This window comes from Parus major, chromosome Z, assembly GCF_001522545.3.
Source record: "Parus major isolate Abel chromosome Z, Parus_major1.1, whole genome shotgun sequence".
Taxonomy (NCBI): Eukaryota; Metazoa; Chordata; class Aves; order Passeriformes; family Paridae; genus Parus; species Parus major.
The window spans coordinates 26,196,766-26,218,524 of record NC_031799.1 but is presented as its reverse complement, the minus strand read 5'-3'; the positions used below and the strand labels follow the sequence as shown (position 1 = coordinate 26,218,524).

The 21,759-nt window shown below is 43.2% G+C and overlaps 1 protein-coding gene and 1 long non-coding RNA gene across 4 annotated transcripts; one reads left to right on the top strand and one right to left on the bottom strand.

The window, feature by feature from the left end:
* Positions 1-334: 334 nt before the first annotated feature.
* On the bottom strand, positions 335-14,932 carry VLDLR (very low density lipoprotein receptor). Of its 2 annotated transcripts, XM_015614951.3 has the most exons (19): positions 14,698-14,932; positions 10,582-10,701; positions 9,505-9,627; positions 8,516-8,638; positions 6,838-7,209; positions 6,609-6,731; positions 6,403-6,525; positions 5,831-5,950; positions 5,628-5,753; positions 5,080-5,251; positions 4,567-4,791; positions 4,294-4,412; positions 3,777-3,916; positions 3,522-3,663; positions 3,063-3,209; positions 2,049-2,138; positions 1,578-1,655; positions 1,303-1,472; positions 335-982 (listed from the first exon to the last, which is right to left on the bottom strand). In XM_015614951.3, the coding sequence occupies exons 1-19, from the start codon at positions 14,909-14,911 to the stop codon at positions 947-949; spliced, it is 2,763 nt and encodes a 920-aa protein (XP_015470437.1). In that variant the 5' UTR covers positions 14,912-14,932; the 3' UTR covers positions 335-946. The 2 variants fall into 2 exon arrangements, with proteins under 2 accessions (XP_015470437.1, XP_015470438.1); XM_015614952.3 differs by lacking the exon at positions 2,049-2,138.
* Positions 14,916-20,795, top strand: LOC107198188. Of its 2 annotated transcripts, XR_001518875.3 has the most exons (3): positions 14,916-15,119; positions 15,867-15,965; positions 16,072-20,795. It is a non-coding gene; the product is annotated as an uncharacterized LOC107198188 (long non-coding RNA). The 2 variants fall into 2 exon arrangements; XR_004500455.1 differs by lacking the exon at positions 14,916-15,119 and having other exon boundaries at positions 15,211-15,965.
* The last annotated feature ends 964 nt before the right edge of the window (positions 20,796-21,759 follow it).

Genomic DNA, 21,759 nt, shown 5'->3' with positions numbered 1-21,759 from the left:
TGACCCATCTCCATTTCACATGTCTGCCAATGCTGCCTTTCAAAACCTTGCAGTAGCAGTTGAGTAATTTTAGCCAGCATCAGTCCTAACTTAGAAGATCAGCCAGGCTTCTCCTTGTGATAAGAGACTCACTCTGTCCATTACTCTGCATAGACTATCAGTCTCAAGAACAAACATGCCACCTGGCAAGTGTCTTAGCTGCCTAGAATGCTGCTGAAATAACTGAAGAAATACTTCATGATCTGGCTAGCAGTGGTAGTGCAGCCTACCAAAGCTTTCAACTTAGGAGATACATCCTTTTACTTCGATGCTAACATAATAATCAAGAACAATATTTCAACTGCTTGACTCATTTTATTTTTATCCCCTTGGCTGCATTTGAGTTTTACAGTGGTTTCTTAAAGATCATTCATTCTTGTAGGCCTCTAAGAGGTAACGGACAAGATTGAAACAATCATACATATAAAATTACTTTTGTTTACAAATTTTTGGCAATCATAGTAACCCGTTTTTTCCTATTGCCATTGCCCCAATCAATGAAAAAGAGTGTGTACAATAATTTACATCTGAAGTATCTCAAAGTGCTTGATAGTGATTTTCCAATAGTTATTTACAAGTGGCCTATAGACATATGTACAGGTGTTACAAGTTGTGGCTGGAATATGGCTTTCTATGGAAAGTGCTTTATATTTGGTCAGTGATGTTACTGACTAACCAACCCAAGGGTTACTGATAAAACTGTAACCGCTAACAGCTGAATTGTTGTGGACAGGTATTTACAGAGTTGTTAAGCTGTAGAAAATAACTATTTACACAAGTGTTCCATAAATACAGAAAGTATCTTCTTTCTTCCAAGAACGGAGGAAGTCCTTCAGCCACAAACCTGGTTACTATCCCCAAAGAACATAAGACACAAGTAAACTGAAAGTGATTGCTGATCCAGTGCTCACGCCATATCATCATCTGTGCTGACAACAGATATCTGTAAAAAAATAAGTACAAGTTGGCTACGGTTGCATTAATAAAAGACATAAGGCAACACACATCATGGCTAATTCTGCAGGCTAGTGACCACATTCAGCACAAATTTCTCCAAGCCGGGTACGGACACTAGTTACCTACCACAACTTTAACCTTGATTATAGGTAAATTTGTCAGATGATTCAGCCTAGTAGTTTGTCTGCAGCCAGGAGCTTTCGAAAGCAGAGACCTCTCCTAAACTCAACTCAGATATCCTTTGGCAGTCTTTCTCAAAGTATTAACCTGGAGTCTCAGGCGTAACAGGTTAATAGGTTTACTTACTGCAGGGTAGGTGTGTCCTACTGAACCACTGTGTCTTCCAATATCAATTGTGAGGTCCTCTTCTGTAGTTTTTAGGTAGACTGGATTATCAAAATTCATGCTTTTCATGTTCTTGTGCTGCCAGTTACGCCACATGAAGTAGCCAGCTGCTGCAGCCATCATCAGCAATACTACAGGAAGACAGATTGCAAACACAGAGTAGAGTCAGGTCAAGCTCCTAAGAGTGGCTTGTCCTACCACATGGGGTCCCAAAAGCTAGTAAATTTTGTACTCACCAGCAGGAAGAATGATCCAAGCTGCTGATGTTCTTCCAGCTGCTGCTACTTCAGAGGTTGTACCACTAGTGTTGAATCCTGCGTGAGAATTTCACGCAGTGAGTTTGCGTACTGACAGGCAGGCAGGCTGTCATATGCAAGCATTCCCCAAACCCAGAAGCTCCTATTTGATTAGCTTCTCAGTAGCACACTGCTAGAACAGCCTAACATGCTTCATCCTGTATTAGTTGGAAGCTTTCTTTATTGCTTGCCTTCTCTGAGCACTCCTGGGATTTCATGGAACCCACAGGTTCCACATTGTCCTATGTGAACTAAATCTATTTAACACATGCTCCAGCTGTTACACTACACAAATGATCTGGCCTGTGTTCTCTACTCGCATGCAAAGGAGAAAACTTCCAAGTAGGCTAGTTGGTCAGTTTGCATTTAATTTCTCTAATGTTTAGCAGTGTGAGTTATTGGGACCAGTACCTCCAGGAACTAGTCCAACAGTTGGAGATTTTTCTGTTGTGCTGGTATCTTTAGCCTCAGTGTAAGCCACAGTTGTTCCAGTACCTGAAACTAATTATAGATCAAGAACTAATTTTAGATCAGTTAATCCTGAAGTTCTGCAATGGCTTTGCTATGAGAGCCATGGTAGTGAAGGTTTAGCAGATGACAAAAATGATCATGCAGCTTGTTAGCGTCACTGGGAACACTGACATTAACTATTTCACTAGCACACCCTCAGCAGAGAGTTCTTAATGGTAAGTAGTTCCAAGAACAAGGCCGGACAGCTAATGAGAAAATAATTACAGGCATTTAAAGTCACAAGAGTTGTAAGCCATCCCACCCCTCACAAAAGGTTTTCTGAATAAGGTTTTAGTTTTACAAGTTTACTGGTTAGGTACAACCCTTGATACCCATATCAACCTTTTAGAACAGCCAAGGGAGGCAAGCATCCTTGCATTTAGCACTCTGTGGCAGTCAGAATCAACATGCAATATAGTCAGTGGCATCTTGGAGTTTTTCTAGTTCCACTTTACTGGACAAAGCAAGCTTGCTGCATAGTCAGTGCTGACAACAGTAGCACAGCAGCAAGTTCATCTGGACCAAAAAAGACGTACAAACCTCCTTGGATAGAAACATTAGCTAATCACCTTTTGAACACTGTATTTATATGTACAGCCATGATAGTTTATACCCCTGTTTTATAAGAGGCCGAGTATGTTCTGTCCTTGTGTTTGCTGTCTGCAGAAAGTCATGGAGGTACAAGGCCCTATTGCAAATGATGATGATGCAGAAGTAAAGCATGGACTCTAAACAGCAGACTCTGAGGGCCATATTAATGCATAAGATTCCCCCCATCCAAGATTAATTACATCAGATTAATTTTAGCAAAGCTGTCAGCCTATAGTACTGTATTTCCTTCCCACTAACAGGTTCAATACTCTCCAACTCTTTTCCCCATTCATCCTGGGAAAGATCCTAGTTGTGTTACAGTACCTGTACATCTCAGACCATCCTCCTGCAAGAAGTACCCAGCAGGACATGCACAGGTGTACTTTGGAGAATGTTCATTTATCTGAGGAGCAGGAAGGCACAGGTAGCTACACCCTCCATTTGCCATGTTCTCTTCACACCAGTTCCTACCTGTTGGCACAGCAATTAAGGAGTGAAATAGAGTGAGCCTTCACGCTTCAGGTCTACAGCAGAACTATTTACTCAGCAATTGTTTTAGTAGAATTACTCGTGTCAGCTGGTTATAGATTTCTATCTGCTCTGCCCAAGAAAGGGCAATTGCAACTAGACCTCTCAAGCCCCATGGGGCTGCCTGTGTTAGAAGCTCCAAGCAGAAGTAGAAATGGACAGCTAAACAGTGAAGGGATACCACTTCCACCATCCAGGCAGGGCAGGCTTCCTACAACTATCCACTGACTTAACTATAGATTGTATTGAAATTACCTGAAGGCTGAACAAGTTCATGATACACAATGATGTCCTGTGCATCATTGAGGTTGTTCACTAGGGTAACCAACTCGGTTCCAGTAAATTTGTTGGCACCATAGACTGCCTCATTCTCTCCGTCAATCCAGTACACACGGTCCTAGAAGACAATGTCATTGCATCCCATCACCTCCATGATACCATCAGCCCCATCATTCCTGCCACATACCAGCAAGAGGACCTTTGACAATGACTACAGGAAGTCATTCTTACCTCAAAGATGGTTAGAGCAAGAGGATGAGGAAGGAACATATGTGATTTCAGCACAATTCTACGATCCTGGCCGTTCAAGTCCACACTTGACAGCATGTGCAATTTAGAATCAAGCCAGTACAGGCGGCTTTTTACAAGATCTAGGAGGAGGAAAACACCAGATATATTTAGTGTTCACATGGAGGAAACCTCCAAAACTTGCTGCAAGAATTAAAACACCCACAGGTTTGAGAAAGGTGGCAGTGCTGCCCTACTTTCTTACCAGTCCAGGATACAGAGGGCTGCTGCCATGATGCCTATTTGGCCTGTGCCTCAACTACAATATAGAGCAGTTCAGGAAAAGTTACTATTTCAGTATCTGAGAAGTGCTGATGCCTGTTGCAATGCCTTCAGGCATACAGAAGCTTCCCTTTCTCAGAAGCTGAAAATAGTTCTCTGAAGAATGACCTTGGCTTTTGTAGCAAAAAAATTGCTAAAGCTCCAGAATACCTCTGGCACAGAGACAAGTTCAACATACCTAGAGCAATTCCATTAGGCCATTGGATTTCTGTTGTCACAAGCTGCTGTCTGTCAAATCCATTCATTCCTGCTTTTTCAATTTTTGCTGGCTCACCCCAGTCTGACCAGTACATAAAGCTGTGAAGCAGAATTTATGTTGTATGATGCACTATAGTACTGTGTAGTATCACTCTTTATTATGACCAATAACTAACAAAGGCTACCTAAGTCAGTTATCAGAACATGTAGTTGGTAGGTCTGCTCTTTTAAAAGAACCTGGACAAATACTCACCCAGAGATAGGATCTACAGCAATAGAAGCTGGCTCTCTCAGCTCAGATTGAAACAAAACCTTTCTTTTTGTGCCATCTAGGGTAGCCACTGAAATGGTCTTGGCAGTTGAATCAGACCAGTAGATGTTCTTATAAACCCAGTCAACAGCAATTCCTGCAGGGCTGTGTATGTTGTCCAGGATTCTGATGTGAGTTCCAACTTTATCACGGGTATCAATAGAAGCACTGGAATGCAAGAATTACTCACTTTCAACCACTTGCTCCACAGATACTATCCCTCGGCACACCACAGCAAATACTGCCAAGTTTTCAGGCAGAAGATGTATGTGGGACTTTCCACAGAGTGCCTTTTGTACAAACGTAGCAGTAGTTACTAGGAACTTGCATCAGCTGTACTTTGTCTTTAGGCCACCAGGAATCTAGTTTTCATTACCAGAGATTAGGGAAATAGCTTGGGTAAAATATGGGATGGTTTAGGGAAGTACACTAGGTTAAGAAGCTAAGCCTATTTACCTGAAGATTGCTTTTTGGCTGAAGTCTGCCCAGTAAAGTTTTTGCTCAGCAATATCAGCATCTAGAGCTATAGAGTTTCTTAGCTGTTCTACAAGCTGAATGTATTCTTTTCTCTCAAGGCCAATCTTCCTGATGTCCCGGCGGTTGGTGAAAATTAGACTTGGTTCTTTCCCTGTGAAAAGAGTTTAAGTGTTATCTGTACTTCTAGATATTCAGTCACATACTTTTCTTTTACAAAAAGTTTTAAGTCATCCTATTTAGTATTTGCCATTCCACACTTGGTAGCAGATGCTGACAGAGGTCTTGGCTGTACCATAACTCATTCTTTTCTCCCTCCACAACTTGATGGGGAGGATTCTCCTGCCCAGGGAGCAGATACAAGCAGTTTGCATAAGTCAGCTTTAAGAATGGTATCATGGCATCATTCAAAGTGTTAGTAGTGATCAGTAACACCACAACAGCTAGTGTAAAAGCCACAGTACTAAAAAGTGCATCACGTGCTCACTCGTTTTAAAGCGGGGATATAAAAACCTTAGGTCAACACTCACCAACTGCCTTGCACACCCCAGTAGCAAGATCCATCTGATAACCACGGCTACATTCACATTTATAGCCCCCTTTCAGGTTGATACAGATCTGACTACAGATACCAGGGTTCTGACATTCATCAATATCTGTAAGAACAAAAATTTCATTTATGTTCACTTCCATTATCATCAGTAGAGTCTATGTTAAACTACTAGATACTTACCTCCACAGGTTCTCCTGTCCAAAAGCTCAAACCCAGCTGGACAGTCACATTCATAGCCAATAATAAGATCTCTGCAGATATGAGAGCATCCACCATTGTTCACGAGACATTCATTTACGTCTAGAAGAGAGAATTGGCCACTTCTGAGAAGGCATGCATGTTCAGTCTCACAGCCTTAGCTATGAAACATTTCACCAAGTACACATCCATTTCCTAACAATGTCTGCCACACCTGATAAACTGTTCTGGCACTTGAAGTCATATGCAAGAGAACCACCTGAAATTCACATACGCTCAGCTATCAGCACCTTCTGTGTGTTACAAGCAGGCAGCAATAAAGACTGAGGCTCCTGAAGTTTCAGTGTTTCTAACGTATTCAAGTGCCTTCTTGGCTACAGAGAAATCATCCTATCAACCAGTTTGGCTAGGATAAAATGACCCTATTGTAAGTAGCAATTCTAAGTTCATCACCAAGAAGTGCCAATGGGCATTCCAGCTGACATCTGACAACTCAGAAGCTATATCCAAGTATATCTAGTAGTCAACATTGTGCAAAGAGTTTATTCACTTACTACACTCCTTGAGGGGCTCATCACTCCAGTCCTTGCAGTCTCTCTGCTGGTTACACACTTTATTGATATCTATGCATTCTCCACTTCTGCACTTGAATTTTCCAGGTCCAGAGCACTGAATAACTGACATAATGAAGATAGTAAGGGTGATTACCAGCTTCAACAGATATTCTGCAAAGACTATTCTTGCTCAGTTCCACACTTACCATTGTTACAATTTGCTTCATCTGTGCCATCAAGACAATCTCTCACACCATTGCACTGCCTACTCCCATGGATGCAGTTCCCATCTTCACATCTGAACTGGTCTGGTCTGCAGGTCCGAGAAGCTGAGGACACAGCCATTAGAGACTTTTACTCCTGAGATTTACTGAAGCAAAGGAAATGAAAGAAGAATCAAGCAGTACCTCCTAGAGAAGGAACAAGTGAACTTACGGCAATTGATTTCATCACTTCCATCCTTGCAGTCAGGATCTCCATCACAGCGCCACTTTTTGTGGATACATTCACCTGAGCCACACTGTACCTCACTGGCAGAGCACTTCACAGAAGGTGCAGGCTGACGGCCACATTGCTCTAGAGACTCATCTGAGTGGTCAGAGCAGTCAGCATCATCATCACACACCCAGCTGAGTGGGATGCAGGTTGAGCTCTTGCATTGGAACTCATGAACTCCACAGGTAGGAGGTGCACACTCCAGCTCATCACTACCATCACTGCAGTCATCTTGACCATTGCAGACAAAGCTCTTGGAAATACATTGCCCACTGCTGCATGTGAAGTCTGCTGGACTACAAGTCACATTGCCTGGGGAAATGGGAGTAAGAGAAATTAGCACCTTATCACAAAAAGGCTGACTTTTGTGTGAAGGTATTTTGTTTTGCAGCTGTCAGCTGACAGAAGATCAGCATCCTGTACAAGGCAATAGGGAAGCTTAAATGTCCACCTACAGGACATTTGGGTTCCACAGACCAGCCTCTTTGCCATTGGGCATTGTAAATCCAATCTGATAGGCATCAGATTTGAACTACTGAGTGAAAATAACCTTCTGAAGTAGCTAGGTTGTCCTGCTCTTCAGACTGCAAGTCTTTCAGAGAACAGGGTCTAACCCTGTGAATCAAAGACAGAAGGTAGAGGAATTGCTAACCCAAGAGTACAGACTAAGATTAAGGTAGTCTGATGGTCAGCATGTACTGCAGTTTGAAATGAAAGTGTTCTGAGCTGGTCCTCAGGACAGCAGTGGCCCATTTGCCTGGACCAGCGGGGATAACAAATTAAGATCTTGCCCAAGGTGATCCCATGGTTAAGCACATGCATGCAATTTATGTCAGTACAAATTATGCTGGTTTAATAGCAATGTAGCTAACAGCTCAGTATGCCTAGGCTCATAGTTTTATCAGCTTCATTAGAAACACTGTCTGTAGATTTACTTGTAGATAAAGGCATTAGCTTGCTGAGTAAGTTGGCAACTCCACAGACACAGAGCAAAAGTCTGGAGATCTGGGTCTTATAAGGCCACCCAGGTAAGGCGGTTCTAATGGAACCCAGCCCTGTGGCTTTGGTTACAGGAAATATTTCTCAGGACACCTCAGAAAACTCATATATATGCAAATTATTTTGAATAAGCCAGGAATTCTGCACTCTAATGCTGCAAGTGGCAGCTCTACTTGTGTACCAGCCTGAAGGTTCTCCCCCCTTGCCACTCAAACACCAGAAATCCAGCTTCACAGATATTTCAGGATAGGCCTATAAAGTAGATCAGCTATACCCTTAGCTAGAAGTTGCTACTCTTCTTTTAGGAGACAATTTGTTAATGTAAGCAGTAATTTCAGAAATTCTCCAGAGAACAAGTTCTGACAGTTGGCTTGCCAGGTGACTAAGCCTACCTATGGCTACTGCCAAAATTAGCAAAGAAAGACACACATTAAAAAGCTTACATTATTGTAGCTTTTGACTTAGCAGGATAGAGAAGCGTTAGAAAAAGATTGCTTTAAGTATCTGCAAAACAAGATGAATGTACGAGAGATATTGATACTATCAAAAATTCATGTCCCCAGCTAGCTCCTTTCCAGATAAGTAAATTTCAAGTAACAGCCATGATTTCTCTCCTTACCACAATTCTGTTCATCTTCTTCACTGTCACAGTCTTTTTCACCATCACATTTCCAGGACACAGGGATACACTGAGTTGACTGAGGACCACAGCTGATTTCATTTACCCGGCATGTTCTTGTATCTATTGGAAAAAAGCTTAAGTTCAATCTAAGGGCTACTGATCTTGGGTTTCAGCATTTGTGCTGAAAACTGAGACTGAAGGGCTTCAGGTCTGGACAAAGTTGCAGTTATTTAGATGCCTACATGATGTCTGTATAAATTGATGGAAAAGGCTATACTATTCTGTAGTGTTTAGTTAAAAAAGATGTTTCCAGTTCCTAAGAGGTAAGTATTTTAAGGGAACCTTTGTTGTGGTAGCTTTTTGATTGCACTCCAGTTGTACTACAGCAGCTTGAGCTACAACAAGTAGTAGTAGGGAGGAGTAATGCCAAAGTGCACTACAACTTGGAGCTGAAATATTCCCCACTGTGGATCCTATTGATACAGGAAAATGACATTTCCTGGATTTATATTGCTTGATGAGTTATGATACCTCGGACCAGAGTTGCTAATCCTGGGACCTCACAGTCAAGCCTCTGCACTACTGCTTCCCACACTCAACATGTAGTCAGATACTCAGTCCCTATGTTAGCTTTGGTAGTATTGGGACTGCAATTGCCAAGTAGCTGCCTTGGAGAACAGTAATCACTTGGACAAGCCACAGTGATGGTCAGGCCTGCCATGCTCTACTTGCTTCTTCTGACTGTGAGCAAAACCTGGTACTTGTTATCTCTTACCAGTACAAGTGCAAGACTGCCCACTCAGTTCTGCATCTTCTTAAGCAGTGAAATATCTCCTCAAGACCCTGACAAGGCCAAGCACTTAGGAAGGTGCTCCCCAAGACAAGTTCATCCTTGTTTTAGGAGGAGAGCCAGATTGCAAGCAGGCAAAAAGTCAAACTGCTCCTCCTCACAGGCCTGGGGACACCACCATGCCAGGTTCACTTACGGCACAGTTCGGAACTCTCATCAGACCCATCCTCACAGTCCGGATCCCCATCACACTGCCATCTGTTAGGCACACATTGGCCACTGAGGCACACAAAATCAGATTCGGCACATGTCTTCTTCACTGCAAGGGAGAAAAAGACACTTGTTTAGAGACCAGAGCTTAGCTTATTTATTGCTAACAGGGATCAGCTTCGTGGCCCTAGAAAGTTATTCAATATCCTTGGTTCATGGAAGCCTGGTGCTGTCCCCCACCAACCCAGTAAACAGTGCTGCTGAACACTTCCTACAGAGTTATTCTGTGCACAGAGAAACATTTATATTAATCTAATCAGGCACTGAAGGACCTCTGTTGCTAAAGAGACTAAGCAGGTTAGTCTATATTAGCTGCTGCTTTGAACAGACTTGAATTAAAATAAGATCTATTGATATTAATATTTAGGTTTTGAACTCTGAGTTTATAGTCAAGGCATTTGATTTGTCATTACAGAAGCATGGTACTATGTAACTCTAGGGTAATAGTTTAGATCTGCTTAAAGAGACTGGCCCTTCAACCATACCAGTGATGGACATAGAGCATGCTTTGCCTGGTCTCCAAGTAAATCTAGTCATCTGTCTTGGCTTCTATGTCTGCTTAAAGCAAGGGCTGGCAGCCAAAGCTAGACTTAATGTTTATAGGAGACACAGCAGAATCACTTTCACATATAAAACAGGACTTTTAACCATGGAATAGCCAACAGCAGAGCGCTAATGGCAAACATTTTCTATTATGTATTCAAGAAACAACAGAGAACAGGCTTATATTCTGTTCCTGTCAGTCATCACTCTCACAAGTGAAGAATTTTGGTCTCAAGCTTTGTCTCAACTGCCAATTTCAGGAGAGTTAGATAACACTCAGGAAAATTCAATTGCCTCAGATGGATACAAGGAATCAGAAGTGGTTATTCTAAGGAATTTGTCTTTGAAGTCTGACTGCCAGAAGTGCTGGACGGGACAAGCATCTCTCCAGCTATCCGGAGTTAAGTCCCCACTTCCAACTAGCACTCACTACTACAGAGGTATTATATTGATTACTTACCACAAGCACTTTCATCACTGCCATCTGAACAGTCTTCATCACCATCACATTTCCAGATTTGAGGAATACAACGTCCATTACCACAGGCAAACTGGGATTCCTCACATTTTGCTCTTGCACCTTCAATGAAAAAAAGAACCTAAGCCTTGATACTGTTAAGCAATATCTTTTCACTTTCCCCACTGATCAAGAAGCTACACAGCCTAATAAAGAGCACAATATCAACATGAAACCAGATCTGAGCTCCAAATTTTGCAATCACCTTATTCAATCATGAAAGTAGAGCCAAAAGCTTTCATTCACAGTACAAGTGCAGAGTTTAAGCACCACAACTGTCCACCTGCCAAACAGCAGCAAACAGTCTCAGTGCTATTCTTACTGTTTTCTTCTTCAAGACAGGGTGAACACTTGAAAAATGTGTGCCCATAATTACTTCTGCTGCCTTGCATCTAGCATCGTATTCTCAAAACTCTTCAAACTTTAAGCAAACTGGGTTTAAATTTGATTAATGCCAAGCTGGATTAGCATTTCAGTGCTCTGCTGCTAACACATTACAGCAGAATCCCCAAGACATCTCTAAAGGTAGCTTAGATAACTGCTTTGTAGCTGAGCAAGTTTTCATGCTTTATGTTACTCCTCAAACAGTGGCACCCAGAGAGATTCTTATATTACTAATAAGAAGTGTGATGCTAAAAGAGCAAAGTAATTTAGCATTTCCTTCTGGAAGAAAGTCCACTATTTCACAACTGGTAAATCTTGATTTGTTAGTACACTTGAGTAAGGTACTGCTTTCTGCAAGATCCTTAGAGTGCATTTTCCAGAGTATCTTCAGCTCTATAACTGTAGGACCCCATCCCTCAAGGGAATATGCCTTGTCTTGGAAACTCTGTTATAATTGTCACTAAAAGCAGCAGCCTGCATCTTCAGCAGCTAAGCCAGAGCTGTTCCAGTTAATGCATGCAGGCAAGTGTGTAAGATTGTGCATCAGCATTGGCTGCACGTGCCTAAAGCACGATGCAAGACTCCTGATTCTTCTTGGTTTATTGCATCATTTAGTGAGGGTGCTTTGTCCTGTCATTCCAGAGCTCAAAGGCCACCAAATTTTAGTAATTATTTTCTATTTTATATCCTCTCTGTATGACATGCAAAATGCAAGACAGTTTCAAAGCAGAAGGAAGGTATTCAGCCATTTTACATTATATTGGCTAGCCACCACACATGAGGTACTCACAAATGCTGGACAGTATAATCAAGAATAACATAAGAGCAATTCTAGCTGCTGAATATCTTCTATAAATCCATGATCAAGATGTGAAACAGCATCTTTCTGAGTTCTGCTAATGTTTAGTGGCCTTACTGGAGAAGTAAAGCAGTAACCCAGTTGTTAGAACAGCTAACAACATTTTTCATGGCAAGTGTGTTCAAAAAGCATCAAAAATCAGAACACCAGCTCTTGTGTATACTGTTTCCATTCCCCTGTTTCCTTTTCTGGCTGGGAATTACACCAGCATGTGCCTTCTAATAGCATGGTTTTGTAAAGCTACTACTACTGCTTGGTCATGGTCTGTCAATCGTTTGGCTTTCCTTGTGCAAGACAGCACACCGCAACCACCTAGGAGTAGGAGCAGATGCCACAATTAGAAGCTTGTTCTAAACCTAATACCTTGCTGTCCAGAAACCTCTAGGTTAGAATAAGGTTAGAGTTGTGAGCCCTGGTCATGTATTTCAGGTTTTACTGTACTACCTACATAAAATATGCAACAACTGATTCCTGCTAGTTTTGGGACTTTCTCATCTAGGCGCTCAGAGTGAGAACAGTCAACCTGCCCAAAATAGCATGCAGAGATATTAGACTAAGCCTGCCTCTAAGGAGACCCCAAAATAACTCCATGGTCCTTAGTTAATCTATTTCAAGTTAGAATAACCAGAAAAGGCTTGCTAAGGCTGCCTAGTGCAACCTTGTAACTTACAAATGAAACATCATTTTGACCAAATGCTACAGGGAAGCTACGCACAAACTGAAACTATAACTGAAACCACAGAGCTTGGAGTAACAACTAACTTTACAATTACAATCCTAACAACCAGACATTGCTTCTGCAGCTGACACCAAGTGAAATGTCAGAGCAAGTACTTTTAGCCCACAAACAAGTAAAAAAATCGACAAGACCTAACAACCACACAGGTGCACAAAGGTAAAGGTCAGCATCTGCTACTGCTCCTGAAGATGTCTGTCAGACTCTAACAACCACTTGAAATGAGCTCCAGTTAAGATGGCTACTTACAGTCAGTAACTCTGATCCCCTGTTTTACACCAAGCACCATTCTATGTCATGTAACCATTTAGTTAGATTAGATACTACCAGTCTAATCCACTGCTATTTGAAGCAATGGAGTCATACCAAGTTGCAGTTTTCGTCACTAGACACCTAATGATTTTTGGATCAGCATCAATTAGCTACTAAATCAAAGCCTCCCTTTATGTGCTTTTAACAGAGTAGAAGCACCTCTACACATTTTCTCTTTCTTTGGAATACGTCAGAGCCTGTGATTGTTAAGATATTATTTTACTGTTCCCTAGGTAACTGCTTACTAGAAGTTGGCCCATATGCAGCAATGGGTGTGGGGCGAAGGAGCACAGTTAGACTGACTACCCAAGTTAAACTACCTTTCTCTGTATCTCTGCTATCACTGTTAGTCTCAGCCCCTTAAGCAAGTTGCCAGATTACTTGTCTGGGCAGCTTCAAACATGTGACACTTGTGTACTGTCATTTGACACCAAGTCCCAGAAAAGCTTCCAACCGTGATTGGGAAACATTGTGAGAGCTCACAACAGAGCTAGCTTAGACTTCTCCCAGACCCTGGCAATTGCAACTACTAGCAGAAGAGAACTAACTCAAATTGAAGGAACAATCAGAGTAACTTGGCTGGCTAGCCTACTAATTACCCTCCACTGCGTATCTCTTGTGACGATTCCTGAGCACAGGACAGTAGCAGCTTCACTGCCAGCCAGCTTGGTCCTTCATTCCACAGCTGTTTAACCATGTCTGTTGTGGACTAGGCATGGGAGTAACCTACGTGACTGGGAGATGAGAGGTGACTAGGCAGACATTTCTTCTCTCTCTCTTTGTATGAGGACTGGATACAAACAACAACATGCTGGCAGGGGTCAACCCGACATACTTGGTGTCTATAGTCTAAACTATTCCACACTGTTATAGGAAATACCGCCAAGATCAGACGCTTAGGCCTTTAGAACAATAGTCAGGAGATTTAAGAGCCATACGACAATGCAGACCTCAACTGACCACCTCCTACCTGGGAGAGCAGGCTGCAGCTCAGCTTCTCAAGGAAGAAAGGAGGCAGACAAATTATTATTACCTCAACTTAAGAGTAAAATATTTTTAAATGACCATCCAACTGGCTCAGTGTGCAGGACCCCTGCCAATAGGGGCAGCAGCTTGCACGCCGGGAGGCAGCCCTGGAGCTGGCCACGAGCAGCGCCACTGGCGAGCGCGGCCGCGGCAGCGGAGACCCAGCGCCGGCAGGACTCAGCCTGGCCACCAGGTGGAGATCCCTCACGCTGGCTACCCCGGACCCTGAACTAGAGCCATGCCAACACCGCTGGGTAACACAAAGCCTAAGTTGTACCGCAGTTTGACAGCACCTTTAGCGCCGCGAGTTTCCTAAGCGCTCCTCTTTCCCCCGCCACAAGAGAGCCCCAATCCTCCCCGACCCTCCGCGTTAGCCCCAGCCCTCAGACCCTCCCCCTTAGCATCGATCAGGAAGCCGGGCCCCTCCCGCAGCAGGCGGGTGGCTCCCGGGGCTCGATCCCCCTCACAGCTCCCGCCGCCCGGGGCCCCGGGGGAAAGGCGGCGCCTGGCCCGGCACGGGGGGCGGCGGGGCCGGCGCGGCGGCAGCGCCCCCTGCTCACCCGGGAGCCCGGGCCCGCCCCGCTCCCCCTGGGACAGCTGGCCGGCAGCCCGAAAGAGCGGGAGAAAATAATGAGAGCGAGGCAAAACGACAGGGTGGTAGGAGACGAAATCGCCGCGGCGGGCAGCGGCGGGAGGTGCCCCGGCGATGCGCGCCCAGCCCGCTCCCCAGCCCCGCACTCACCGTCGGCGGCGGCGCGCAGGCAGCCGAGGGCGAGCAGCAGCAGCAGCGCCCAGCAGCGGGGGACCGCCCGCCGCCCCGCGCTGCGTCTGTCGGCTGAGGCGCTCGGGTCTCCGTGCTGCCGGTCCAGCCACATCGCCGCGCCGGGGACGGGGTGCGCGGGCAGGCAGGAGCTGCGGGCGGAGAGCCGAGGAGCAGAGGCGGCAGCCGGAGACATGCACGAGGGGGGAAGGCCGTCCCCGCGGCGCTCTTATAGCAGCCGCCCGGCCGCCCTGCGCGCCCGCTGGTGACTCACGGCGCCGCGACGGGCCCCGGTTGGCTCCCGCCAGCGCCGCCCGCCCCCGCTACCTCCTCCGCGGCACCTGCGGCCGCAGCGACGCGCCCGCACACCGCTCGGCGCGGCTCGGCGGGGCACGGGCGGCGCGGTGAGTGGCGCTGCGGCGGCGCGGAGCGGTGCGGTGCTGCGGGCAGAGCCCCCCGCGCCCCCCCGCCCGGCCCTCCTTCCGCAGGGCGGGGACGGGCACGGTGCGACCCTGCTGCCAGAGCCCGCACCGGGGCGGCGGAGCGCGGCAGTCCCGGCGGCAGAGGGTCGGGAGGCGCGGCGGCAGGGACCGCTTTGTTTCCCCTGCGTGTCCCCAGCGCCGCTGCCGCCGGCCGCGGGGAGGGGGTCCGGGCGTGCCGAAAGCCGCGCTGCGCCCTGGCTGCCTCCGAAACAGCGTTTCTTCCAGGCGGTGCCCGCCGCTCCATGCTCACATGCTCGCGTGTTTGTGCGGTTTTCCCTCCCTCTGTAGCGGAACTTGATTTAAAAAGAAGCAGGCGCGGCTTTAGAGGAAGAAAAGCACTTCTGCGTAATCCGATCGAGGGATCGTAGTTAATTAGTAATTTTACAGAACGCTTTGCCAAAGTCGTGTAATTGCGAGCTTCGCCTTTTATTTAAGGAGGACAATTGGTAGTTTTATACCACGTTTGTAGCGTTTTATACATTCAGTTATGTCTCGGTGAAATATAGATCGAAGAGAAGGGCTGGTAAAATGCAAAGTTGCGTTTATACACGGCACTTAGAATTCGGATTTATGCTTTCTAAAATGTTGTGCTTTTTAAAAAGAAGTAGTATTATAGACTCGCTAGTTTATGGTGGCACTGTGTGCTGTGCTTTTAATACTCTTGAGCAGGTATGAACCTCAGCAAGCATCTCCATCCAAAAATGACAAAAAAGCTGGTTGCTGTTTCTTCCCTTGGGAAATGAAGTCTTGATTATTTAGCCTAATACTGTAAGTCTTTTTCAGTAATATGAATGATTCCTCCAGTGAAGCGAGTATGTTTGATTTTCCATGTTTCCTCAATGCCATAACATATTTCTTTGTATGTTTTTTGCAGAGTGAAGCTCTTTTTGATTCACATCCAGTTATATCATGGCTACACTAAAGATGAATCATATTACTGCATGAATAACTTTGGAGTGGATTATCTCTTGCAGTTCATGTAATGAATGGCTTAACATGTCATCCAAATGGGCAAAGAGTTGATGTATCAGAGACTTGTTTAAAAAGTCAAGATTTGATTTCATGTAACTGAAATACATCTGGGTTTTATATTTCTCACATGTGTAAATATGAAGAGAGCAATTCTTAGTGTTTGCCTTCCTACAGCCCTTCCACCTCATGGCCTCAGGGCAAAGACTGCTTTCCCAGCCTGCCTGGTATGTGGCATTAGATGCTACAGCCATGTTCTTGCAAACATAGGCTGCTTCAAGCAAGAAAAATCTTTTGTGTACACGGGGGTTGACTGGGGTCCTCAAGAAGGTGGCTTAGTGTAAGTAGTATGTTGAAAACATAATTCTCCTTGCAGATCTTCGACACAACATACTGCCTTCAGTGCTCACTGCTGCATGGTTTGCTGTGCTTTGTTTGAGCTGAACAGCATTTTCATAAATGTCCTGCTGCCATTACAGAAATATTTTATAAGCCATATACTGAGTGCAGCAATACACAAGAAGACTCCAGTCATGCAGAAATACAGATCTGGACATACCTTGGTGTATCCTAGTAGCTGATGGCCTTCCTTGTTTGTCTGTGGAAGACATGGGTTTACTGGAGGGGAAAAAAAAAATTATTCTTTGTGCCCTGCATTATGGCTGCTTCATGAGAGTCTGCACCTGGCTTTGTGATGGGGGTCCAGCTTTCTATCTGGGATGTACCTAGCTCTTTTGTATAACCCAGGATTTGGACTCCAGAGCAGAACTTGGTATAAAGTAATTTTTACAATTTCAGCTATATTGAAATGCTTAAATAAATTAGTGCATGAATCTTATAATCCATGGGTTTTGGTGGAATCTCCATAAAGGGATCTCAGACAGGAAATTTTCTCCATGCTTCTCCGTGGTGCTTCTTAGCACCATCCTTACAGGAACTCTGTTCAAGAAAGGGGCAGGAATGCTGCTGGATGCTATGAGATGGTCTGCAGATGGGAGCCATCTGCACTGGGGTTTCATGTCTTTGCAGCAGCTATAGTCTTTCAAAGGCTTGCATCATGTGGGAGTGGGAAGGTATCTGGGGGGTCTGCAGTGTGTATAATGAATAGAGAGTCACTTGTTCATACAGAATATATCCATACAGGAGAATAGAATAAGATTGTGTGTTCCTGTCTGTTGGAAATACATGCATGTGGGGGAATAGCAGCCCCACTCTGCTAGTGATAATGTAGGAGCAAAGCACCCAGGATGGTCTAAGGTTTGGGTAGGGTGCTGAATTTTGTAGGGAATATGAGCTGGCTCATGTAACTGTAACTCCTTTGTTCATTTTGTTGGGGAAAACACATTAACATTTGCTTTGTTTCCAGTAGTGACCTGCAGTCTTTGTTTTTTGCAATATGTGTTTGTGTTAAACTTCTTCAACTTTTGGGGAAGTCAGGAAGCTGCAGACAGCAGATGGATAAGAAAGTGCACAGCCTCAGTACAGAGAGGGAGTGTGAAAGGTAGCCTGGCATTGCCATCTCAGTTGAGCATGTTCCTATAGTCAAGTGGTATATGGTATTAAATATTATTCATAACTGTTTTATTACTGCTAATTGTTTTCAGGGAAGTCTCCAAATCTCCACCCAGTTTTTTCTGGCCATAACTGGTGAATAATCAAGAATTTGATTATGTGATGTTCCCTTGAAAAAGCTGGAAAGTACTGCCAAGAAGCTAAGCAAACCACTTTGGCATTGCCTTCACCTTAAAATATGACACAACAAGAAAAGGCATCATATTACCTTTCCTTTTGGGAATTGTGGCAGATATTGGCCCCCTGAGACTTTCCAACACCAATTCACTGGTTAATACATTTGGACTTATAAAAAAATGGATAAGCGATCTCATCCTTTGGTTTGGATCCTTCGGGATAATTAGTTTACTCTGTTGGTTATAGAGTGTAAAGTCAGCTTCAAGAAAAAATAAAGAGCAAAAAGGACCTTCTGAAGTACATGTAACATGAATGCAGTGTGTTTTGTTCCCTTTTCTTTTTTCCTTAAAGACCATATAGCCTCCATTTCTAAATGAATTCCTGAAGTACTGGGATTACTAATTCAGCCTCAGGTCTTAAATCAGTGTGTCTTTTGCCTTTGGCACCTTTGCTGAAGGACATGAAGTGAGGATGTGTATACAGTATTCAGCTTAATCTAATAAAGAAAAGGAAAGCCTCATGGGTAGAAAAAGCAGCAACTACGTATTATGGGGTAACACCTTGTGTTAGGACCAGTTGCAGAAATATTTTCTTCATTGTATGCTGGCATTAAGACATAACTGCTCATGAGATTGCATGCCTGAACTTACAGTAAATGGAGGAGGTGTGTTCACGGCTGTATTTTGGATGTGCAGAGCCAGGATCTCTATTACTGTCTTCAGAGAAGTTGTACAGAGGATGAGAAAGAGAGAATGTATCATTTGGGAATAATTTAAAATAGGTATGAGCACAAGTCCTGATTCATGTGATTGCGTATCTGTATCTGTGGGTTAAATTGGCCTATTTTTTTCTTTTTTGAAGGCTTCCCTGCAAACTGGGTGAAGGTTTATACTCTTGCTAAAAAGTCCTGCTTGTGTCCATATTTGTCTGCACAAAAAGAAGGGGAGCAAAGAATCACATACACAACTTTCCAGTAAAAATACACCATTCCTGTGTTCTTCAGGATATCTAGGAGTGAATCAGGACCCACAGAAAAGTCCATTTCACCCACGATCATCATCTGAGCTGTAAAAATGGGACAGAACTTAAGTTTCACTGGTGATTTTTATGCACTCTTAAATTTTTTTTTAATTGTTAGTGGTACAAGAAATGTTCATCTCTGAAAGAGGCTAGAAAACACTTATTTCTTTTGGCTGTATTCTTCACAGTGGCTGAAACAATGGATACAATTCCCAATATCAACACCAATTGGAATGTGCTGCTGTTTTCTGTGAGGTCATGATTCTCTCTGTGCTACAAACTGGTCAGTTTTCTTTGTATGGTCACCTATTAGTGCGGCTCCCCTGTTTGTGAGCATGTGTGAATGGACACAAATGCATTTTTCGTAGTGTTGCAGTATTAGAAAACTTCATAATAGCAATGTCATGTTAGGAACAGAACCTTGGAGCATTTAATTTGTTTTCAAAACACAAGTTCACATTTCATTGTTCAGTGTGCAAGCCTGGAAATGAGAGAATTGTATGTAAGTCATGCTTTGAAACCAAAATTTTATTTATTTTTTTTCTTTTAATTGTGAAAAAAAAGAGCCTCCGTTTCTGTCAGATGTGGCATAGACCGTGGCTTCAAAATATACGCTTACCAATTTTGCAGATGTGCACTTTTTATATTTATCTTTAGAAATTAGAAACGCTTTAGAATATCATGCCCTCATGTGACACCAATTCCATATGCTTAGTAACAAACCAAATAAAATTTGATCTTCCTGATACTGCAAGATTTATTATACGTATATTCTGATCAGATTTTCCTGTGAGAAAATCTGTTAGGATGAAAATGTATTAAAATTCCACCAGAAGTGCGTGTTTGTAAAGTTTTCTAGTGGAATAAGAGGAATCTGAAGCTTTTCTTTAATGTAAACTGTAAAACAGTCTATATGTTCACCTTTGTGGAAGTACACATGCATGCATATGGTAAATCTGTCATTTGTGTTCCAAAAAACTCTATAGTGGAGAAGGATATTAATATTTGTTTTCTTCTTTACTAAGGATGAAAAATTATGGGGTGTACGTTAAAAATAAGAAATGTGATTAATTAAGTGGGTTAAAACTTCTGATTGTGGTGTTGTGCCTGTAAAGCATAGAAAACAGGGGAGCAACACATTACTAGTAAGCTTGGAGTGGGTCATGATGCTCTTGCATTATTTTGGGAGTGTTTAGATCTAGAGGATAATGTGAAGACAGAATACAATGTATTATCCTGAATATAGAAATTCTGGAATATGCTCTTGGTTCATACCAGAGGTAAAAAAATGTTGCAGAAAACCTGTGTGTACCTCCATGTAAGGATAAGCAGCAGAGAACCATGCTGGGGAAATCCTCACTGTTTTGTGCAGATAGACTGTGGGACTTGATGATCAAAAAAAAGAACAAACTAAGGAGAAAGTGCAATATCTGCCCTGGGCTCATCAGTTATTTGGACTTGGATTGTGTTTTCCATGTCCCATAATTCTTGCAAAAATGATTTGCTGTTATATTCTGCATTGCCTACTCACATTTTAAATGCAATTATCATTTTCATCACTAAGAGTGTTGCAAACTCTTGCAATTTTCATTCATTAGCCCTTCCTCTTCCCCATATGTTTAAGTTTCACAGTCTCTTTTTGGATACTCTTGTTAGGGAAGAGGTGTAATATTCGACAGGCAAATGGTCAAGCTTGTCTCTGCTGAAGGTGGTGTTTGGCAAGAAGTGGTAGACAGATTTATAAACTGAGGAAATGCAATATAACAGCACTCCCTTACATTTTAACTTACATTGAAATTGATCAGTACTGATGCCTTTTCATCTATCTGCAAGATACTTTTGTTCTGCATACTGAAATATTGTTAGATTTTGCTTACAAGGAAATTGCTTCTGTAAAATTAAATGATGCCATGAAATACAGTTTCTGAATCTATTTCAATAGTATAATGTGTATAATGAAATGTGACTGCCTATAGCAGTACAGAGAGTCCAACTTTAATCCTGCAGGTTGAAACTCGGCTTTCTTAGGCCTGGGCCATCCTAGGACATACACAGATAGGATAGATATAAGTATATTCTATCCTTTTAAGGTCAATTGTTTCTTTGTTATAACTGATTTCGAAGGGAAAAGGAGGGTTTCTTATTTTTTGCTTACAATGAGACATTTACTGTAAAGCTTACCAAGAGTATCCTGATGTCTCATTTCTGCATTACTCAGTTTAATTCTAATTTACACAAAGAACTTCTTTACTCTGTTCCTTTTGCTTCTGATACAGATTTATGTTCAGTGACTGTGCCTTACATTCTTCCCTGTCCTCTCTTGCTCTCTCTTTTCTAAGCTAAACTAGCTAAACTCTTTTATGCTCTTCACTCCTGAGCATAAAAAATCTCTCTAACCATTGTTACTGGGACCATCAGGCCCTCTCTCAGTTTGAACTCACTTTTCCTGGGCTTGACTGAACGGAAAGGTGGTGCTCCAGGGCTCGAGGAGCTGCACAGGAGGACTTTTTCAAGTCTTCTATGCTGACATTAAGCTGACACTGATAATTTTCCTTGATGGAAGTACCCTGACTGATAGATATCCTGTGCTCTCCCTCTGGCTGCATCAGATGGTGTCATGGTTTCTGGTGTACATATCCACCTACCCTAAGTTTTTATCTTGAGAAGCAAGTGTACCTTTATAATAAAAGGGGAGAAATAGACTTTTCTGTGTGGCCATTCAGAAGTGTTTATACAATTTCTCTTATTTAGTTTATATGTCGGTGGTCTGTTAAAGTGTGCTGTCCACCTTCATGTCCTTAATTTTGTTAACCTCCTAATTTCTAGATCGGTAGTGATGATGTTTAATATTGGTGATAATACTATTTGATAAATCCCATGACTG